Here is a 7,127-nt window from a genome sequence, read left to right as displayed (position 1 = left end):
TTCAAAGACACAATGTGCACATAGTTGCTGTTGCTGGGCAGCCACGTGAGGTTGGCAGAGGTGGCCATAATTCTGTTCACGCACAGCTGCGTGGGCGCCACACTTACATCCCGGCCCACCAGCAGGCTGCAACGGAGCTGGTCGGAGAGGCCTTTCTCTGTCGTACTCTGGACTGACACACGGTAGGCTTTGAGGTTTATGTCCAGCCGCTCCAGCACCGCTTTGGTCTGGGCACCGAAGGGCACACTGAGTCGCAGCTCCTGGTCCACATATACGTTATAACTCCACACGTTGCCCCACCCAGCCGGCACCAACGGGGGGTCCCAGCCAATGATAATGCTCTTGGCAAGCTGCTTGATGAGGGTAAGTTTACGTGGGTAAGGCACAATGTCCACTCCCACCTCCTCCAAATCCAAGTCCAGGCCGTTGGTGAGGGGGACCAGGACAGGCAAGGCTGATGCTGAATCTGAGAGGGCTGAGGAGGGGCCGGAGGCAGCTGAAGCCCCTGTCCGTTCTGAGGCAATGACGCCCATGTGGAGGTGATGCTGGTGGCTGGCACTGTGCAGGCTGCTGTCTAGCAGAGAGTTGTGGGACACATCCCCTGTCTCTGGATGATGAGAGCTCATCAGATCATCGTCGGACATGCGTTCAACAAAGTTCGAGGGAACCAGCCCTCTTCGCCCATCCATCAGCTCACCTGAAAGGAACCACAAGAAATACTAAACATCATATAAATATGAACAACAATCTGCAGGCATAGACAATAAAACCAGAGTTACCTTCATAGAAACCATCATCATCCATGTCTCCATACACATAGATGTACTCCCCGGCAGTGAGGGGCAGCTCCACCTCGGGGTTGTCGTTTGGGCCATCGTACGGATTGTAACTGATTCAATGAAATGTGACATCTAATCATTATTATTTTATTTTTTTATGACAGATTAACAAACTGTTGCAATCACAAGTCAACTCTGATATCAGTTTTACTTTTACCTGTATCTTGCAATAAAAACTTGGAGCTTCGGTGCCGCCCTGCTGGCTGAACAAGAGGCCGGAGCCATGTCGATGTCCAACTCCTCCACTTCACTGGCAGTGTCCACCTGAGGGCAGCACAAAGAGCAGGATGGTCAAGTAACAGGACCTCTAACAGAAACACACACGTACACACCTGAGATAAGAAAAATGTAAATGGAAAAACAGTAACTGTAAAATTATATGATCTATTGTGTCTGTATTCATCTCCTTGGTGTTAATTCTATTTTGTTGCCTAACAACTTAGAATTTGATTGGAATTTTAATTTTTGTTCATTCTTCATGACCAAACTTCTCCAGCTTCTTCAAGTTGGATGGGTGCAGCAATCTGGACTGAGGTCTGGATGTTCACTGGATCATCCCAGGACATTTGAAGGGTCCTCCTCGAACTATTGGAGTGTTGTTTCAGCAAGGTGTTTAGGGTCATTGTCCTGCTGGGACGTGAACTTCAATCCTACTCTCTAATCTCTAGAAGACTCAAACAGGTTTTCCTCAAGAACTTATCTTTATTTTTATCCAACCATTTTCCTTTAATTCTGACCAGTATCCCTTGTACTTGCTAATAAAAAAAAGTATTTCCACTGCATGATGCTGCCACCACCATGCTTCAGTGTGGGAATAGTGTTCTCAGCGTGAAGAGAAGTGTTACATTTGCTTAAGAGCTGGGGTCCTTGATGGCAAAATAAACAAATTTAATCTCATCTGACCACAGCACCTCCTTTCACAGGTTTGCTGTTTGAAAATACAGTCTGCCTTGTTTGTTTTTCTTTAAGGAATTACTTTTTCTTGATGACTCTTCGAGGAAGCCCTGCTCTGTGCAGCTTATAGTGGTCCTGTAGACAGATACTTCCATCTCTGCAGAAGAGTTGTCCATCTCCTTCTGGTATTTCTGTCCTCCTGGATATTTTCTTTTCCTGATTATTGCCTTTATTGTCCATGAGTTTTGATGGGCAACACTCTTTTGGTGAATCGGCTGTAATGGCTTAACTTTTCTACAATAGATTTAATGAAGAATTGTGGGATGTTCATGGTTTAAAGATATTTCTATAACCAAACCATTGTCTGTACTTCTTCCCAACTTTGCCTCTGATGTGTGTGGAGAGTTCTTGGTCTACAAGATGCCTCTTGGTTGGTAGAAGCCTTTACTACTTAGATGTGTTGATACTTGTAGCTATCAAAGCAGGTGTATATAAATTTAGCAGATTTGGCATTTACAGGTGCTGGTTATAAAATTAGAATATAATGAAAAAATGGATTTATTTCAGTAATTCCATTCAAAAAGTGAAACTTGTATATTATATTCATTCATTACACACAGACTGATATATTTCAAATGTTTATTTCCTTTAATGTTGTTGATTATAAATGACAACTAATGAAAAGCCCAAATTCAGTATCTCAGAAAATTAGAACGTTACTTAAGACCAATTAAAAAAAAGGATTTTTAGAAATGTTGGCCAACTGAAAAGTATGAACATGAAAAGTATGAGCATGTTCAGCATCAATACTTAGTTGTTGCTCCTTTTGTCTGGATTACTGCAGCAATGCAGCGTGGCATGGAGTCCATCAGTCTGTGGCTCTGCTCAGGTGTTCTGAGAGTCCAGGTTGCTCTGATCGTGGCCTTCAGCTCTTCTGAATTGTTGGTTCTGGTGCATCACATCTTCCTCTTCACAATACATACATAGCTTTTCTATGGGGTTAAGGTCAGGCGAGTTTGCCGGCCAATTAAGAACAGGGATACCAAGGTCCTTAAATCAGGTACTGGTAGCTCTGGCTCTGTGTGCAGGTGCCAAGTCCAGTTGTAAAGTGAAATCTGCATCTCCATAAAGCTGGTCAGCAGCAGGAAGCATGAAGTCTCTAAAACTTCATGGAAGATGGCTGCATTGACCTTGGACCTCAGAAAACACAGTGGACCAACACTAGCAGATGACATGGCACCCCAAACCATCACCGACTGTGGAAACTTGACACTGGACCTCAAGCAACATGGATTTTGTGCCTCTCCTCTCTTCCTCCAGACTCTGGAACCTTGGGTTCCAAGGGAAATGCAAAATTGACTTTTATCAGAGAACATAACTTTGGACCACTCAGCAGCAGTCCCAGGCGAGACGCTTCTGACGCTGTCGCTTGTTCAAGAGTGGCTTGACACAAGGAATGTAACAGCTGAATCCCTTGTCTTGCATATGTCTGCGTGGTGGTTCTTGACGCACTGACCAGCTGCAGTCCACTCTTTGTGAATCTCCCTATCATTTTGAAATGGGTTTTGTTTCACAATACTCTCCAGGGTGCGATTATCCCTATCGCTTGTACACTTTTCTCTACCACATCTTTTCATTCCCTTCGCCTCTCTAATAATGCACTTGGACACTGAGCTCTGTGAACAGCCAGCCTCTTGCCCTCCTTGTACAAGGTGTCAATGGTCTTTTTGTCTTTTTTTGGACAACTGTCAAGTCAGCAGTTTTCACCATGATTGTGTAGCCTATAGAACTAGACTTGAGAGACCATTTAAAGACCTTTGCAAGTGTTTTGAGTTAATCAGCTGATTAGATTGTGGCACCAAGTCTCTTCAATATTGAACCTTTTCGCAATATTCAAATTTTCTGAGATACTGAATTTGGGGGTTTCATTAGTTGTCAGTTATAATCAACATTAAAAGAAATAAACATTTGAAATATATCAGTCTGTGTGTAATGAATTAATATAATATACAAGTTTCACTTTTTGAATGGAATTACTGAAATAAATCAACTTTTTCATGATATTCTAACTTTATGACCAGCACCTGTATATTGCAATGTTTGGAATTCAAAGCAAAGGTTGTGGAGACATCTGCGTGCACCACTTTTTTCGTTATTATTTATTCCTTATAATGAAAAAATAAAATGCTGTTACATTCCAGGTTAGAAGGCAGCAGAACAGAAAGGATACTTTTGCAGTGTAACTTCTTGACAGCAAAATTAGAACTTTCTGTTGCACATCTTTTTATGTCTTTTGTCTTTTTCAGATACATTTTTCTGCAGGGTTTGCCACAGTGAGCAAACTTGCACAAAATATTTGGTAATTGTTTTACAATGAATGCACTTCTGGGTACAACCTAGGCTCAAACCTACAGCCTCTAGAATATGAGATCGTGGCACTAGCCATCAAGCTACTGCGGCCCTCTGTTGCACAGAATACTATTAAACCATTTTAAAACTGTTTCACAAAGCACAGTATGCGATAGGGAGTATTTATAGCTGCCTGGGTAAACCTTTTGAAAGATTATCACCAACAACTACTACTACTCTATAACCTTCATAATCCTAAGTGACAAGTGGATTATCTCACTACATATAAGCTTCAAAGGTTAACAAGTGACCAGATGAAAAGACCACCAACGTTTCTGACTTTATAAAGACATGGGAGAGAAGTCGAGGCAGCAAAACCTTAAGGATTCATCTTAAGTACATGTGTAAAGAAGTGCTTGCATAATCAGCTGTTCTCTACTTGCATCACATGACAAGCAGGTTAAGAAGGTTTTTAAATCCATTAAACCCACACAAATAATGTGACATGCATGGATGTCTTGGAAATGTTGACGTATCTGCCTGTCTGTGAACGGAGAAAGAATTAAATGAACGATGATGGAACAATACAAGACACCAAAAAAGCATTTGTATGAAACTACAATTGAAAATAAAAATCAAATATCATTTCTCCAGCAATTGTAGGCTCAATCTATTATGTTTTTGCAATCACTTTTTATATCCAATGATTTTTTTTTTTTTTTTATAAAATAATCAAAATTTAATGCATTTCACTACCATTCACAACCACCTCCTTTACTTTCTATTTTGCTTTAGGAGCTAAATCTGCTCTGTGCAGCATGTTCAGGTCAACCAACCAAAATTGGAGGGAGGGTGAAGGTTCGGTCTCAGTGTCAACATGGAACAAATTGTACATTTTATTTTCTAAATAATAAATAAAAGTATCAATAGGCTCAACCACTGACAAAAAGATTTTGTGCTAACAAAGCATGAGATCTGTCACTAAAGCTGCACTTTCAGCAATTGAAAAAGAAAAACTGTGAGTAAAGTCTGGCTCCAACTTAGCATTGAAGGGCTGGTTTCAGTGCTGGACCAGAGACCCGCTGCACAAAAGTAGGATTGATGCATCCAGGATACTGACAGGAATCCACATTTAAACAATCCTTGAAATCACAAACAAACGGTTGTGCAAACATCAAGCTTAAACAGGGCTGCTAATTCAAGCCAGGTGTAAACCGGCTCGGATGAATGCAGGTTCACAGTTTTCCTATAAGACCCACTCAGTGGATCACAGAAGACGACCCACTTCTCTTCAGAGACGCAACAGATGGATCCATTTGAAGTGATGAAACATATCACTAAAAAGGGAAATATCACTGTTGTTATTAAGCAGAGAGAAAGAGGGCCGCAAATTATAGCGGATCGACTGAATGTGTAAGTAATTTCAAAAGCTGAATCTGTTTCCAAGTAATCTCCAAATTAACATTTGTACACTTCACCTTAAAAATGAGCAGAGGAAGTTCATGAAATGAACTGTGGTTATTCGTTGCACTAATTAAATTTATTTTGAGCAATTATGAGTCTCCCTGAGACAAAAAGTATGAGACGACAACAAAACATTTCCCTTTTTGACAGAAAATAATGTAAGAAGAAGCAAACAAGATGCAGGACTTTCAGACCTCAAATATTGCAAAGAAGACACTTTCATTTTAATCTCATCATTTTCAACAGTGAACAATTTTTCTCATTTAATGCTCATGCAGCACATACATGTCTGGCGGCCCAAAACGCACCTGGCAACAGGTGAATGTTAAATAGAAGAACACTCTGCAGACTGGCAACCTGCAGCTGATGATGCACAGCACAGACGACACGTGACTCAGAAGGAGTTGGCTCACACGTCGGACCCGACGAAGTGATACTTCCACACCAATTTCCAATTATCTCTACAGCTGAAGTGATGAAGGGGCTACTCAATCAACCTCTACACCAATAAACAGCAGAGCTATATGTGATATATCATAAATGAGTATCACACAAACAATTATAGGAATATTTCCAGTTGTATTATTAGGACTGGGTTTAATTTTAAACAGTTATGCAAAAATTATAGTAGTTATTTAACCTGCCATATTTTAATGCAAAGTAATAAGAATGAGGCAGATATGTACATAAGATTATTGATTGATTGTATGAAACACTGATTTCTAACCGGAGTGACCGCCGACTGCTCTGAAACAATAACTGATTAATTAAGCTTCACTTTTAGCCTGGTTGAGACCAGGCTAGTTTCAGAGGATTCTTTTCCATGGTAACATACACTATACTGCCAAAAGTATTTGCTCACCCATACAAATTATTGGAATCAGGTGTTTCAATCACTTCCATGGCCACAGGTGTATAAAATGAAGCACCTAGGCATGCAGACTGTTTTCACAAATATTTGTGAAAGAATGGGTCTCTCTCGGGAGCTCAGTGAATTCCAGCATGGAACTGATAGGATGCCACCTATGCAACAAATCCAGTCATGAAATTTCCTCGCTCCTAAATATTCCACAGTCAACTGTCAGCTGTATTATAAGAAAATGGAAGTGTTTGGGAATGACAGCAACTCAGCCACGAAACGATAGGACACGTAAACTGATGTAGCGGGGTCAGCTGAAGCGCATAGTGCGAAGAGGTCGCCAACTTTCTGCTGAGTCAATCACTACAGAGCTCCAAACTTCACGTGGCCTTCAGATTAGCTCAAGAACAGTGCACAGAGAGCTTCATGGAATGGGTTTCCATGGTCGAGCAGCTGCATCCAAGCCATACATCAAGTGCAATGCAAAGCATCGGATGCAGTGGTGTAAAGCACGCCGCCACTGGACTCTAGAGCAGTGGAGGCGCGTTCTCTGGAGTGATGAATCACGCTTCTCCATCTGGCAATCTGATGGACGAGTCTGGGTTTGGCAGTTGCCAGGAGAACGGTACTTGTCTGACTGCGTTGTGCCAAGTGTAAAGTTTGGTGGAGGGGGGATTAAGGTGTGGGTTGTTTTTTCAGGAGCTGGCCTTGGCCCCTTAGTT

At 41.5% G+C, this 7,127-nt stretch overlaps 1 protein-coding gene across 1 annotated transcript in view; it reads right to left on the bottom strand.

Moving 5' to 3' along the window:
* The window catches only part of LOC119420328 (RIMS-binding protein 2), a 37,639-nt gene that overhangs the window by 19,795 nt on the left and 10,717 nt on the right, over window positions 1–7,127 (bottom strand). The window contains exons 6-8 of the mRNA XM_037687715.1: window positions 997–1,103; window positions 780–889; window positions 21–697 (exon numbers count right to left, since the gene is read on the bottom strand). Coding sequence (XP_037543643.1) covers window positions 21–697; window positions 780–889; window positions 997–1,103 — 894 coding nt within the window. The remainder of the gene's footprint in view (window positions 1–20; window positions 698–779; window positions 890–996; window positions 1,104–7,127) is intronic.

The sequence above is a fragment of the Nematolebias whitei genome, chromosome 14 (assembly GCF_014905685.2).
Source record: "Nematolebias whitei isolate Nwh7 chromosome 14, NemWhi1, whole genome shotgun sequence".
NCBI classification, from domain to species: domain Eukaryota; kingdom Metazoa; phylum Chordata; class Actinopteri; order Cyprinodontiformes; family Rivulidae; genus Nematolebias; species Nematolebias whitei.
Note: the sequence above shows the minus strand (reverse complement) of the source record. Positions and strands in the feature narration are given on the sequence as shown.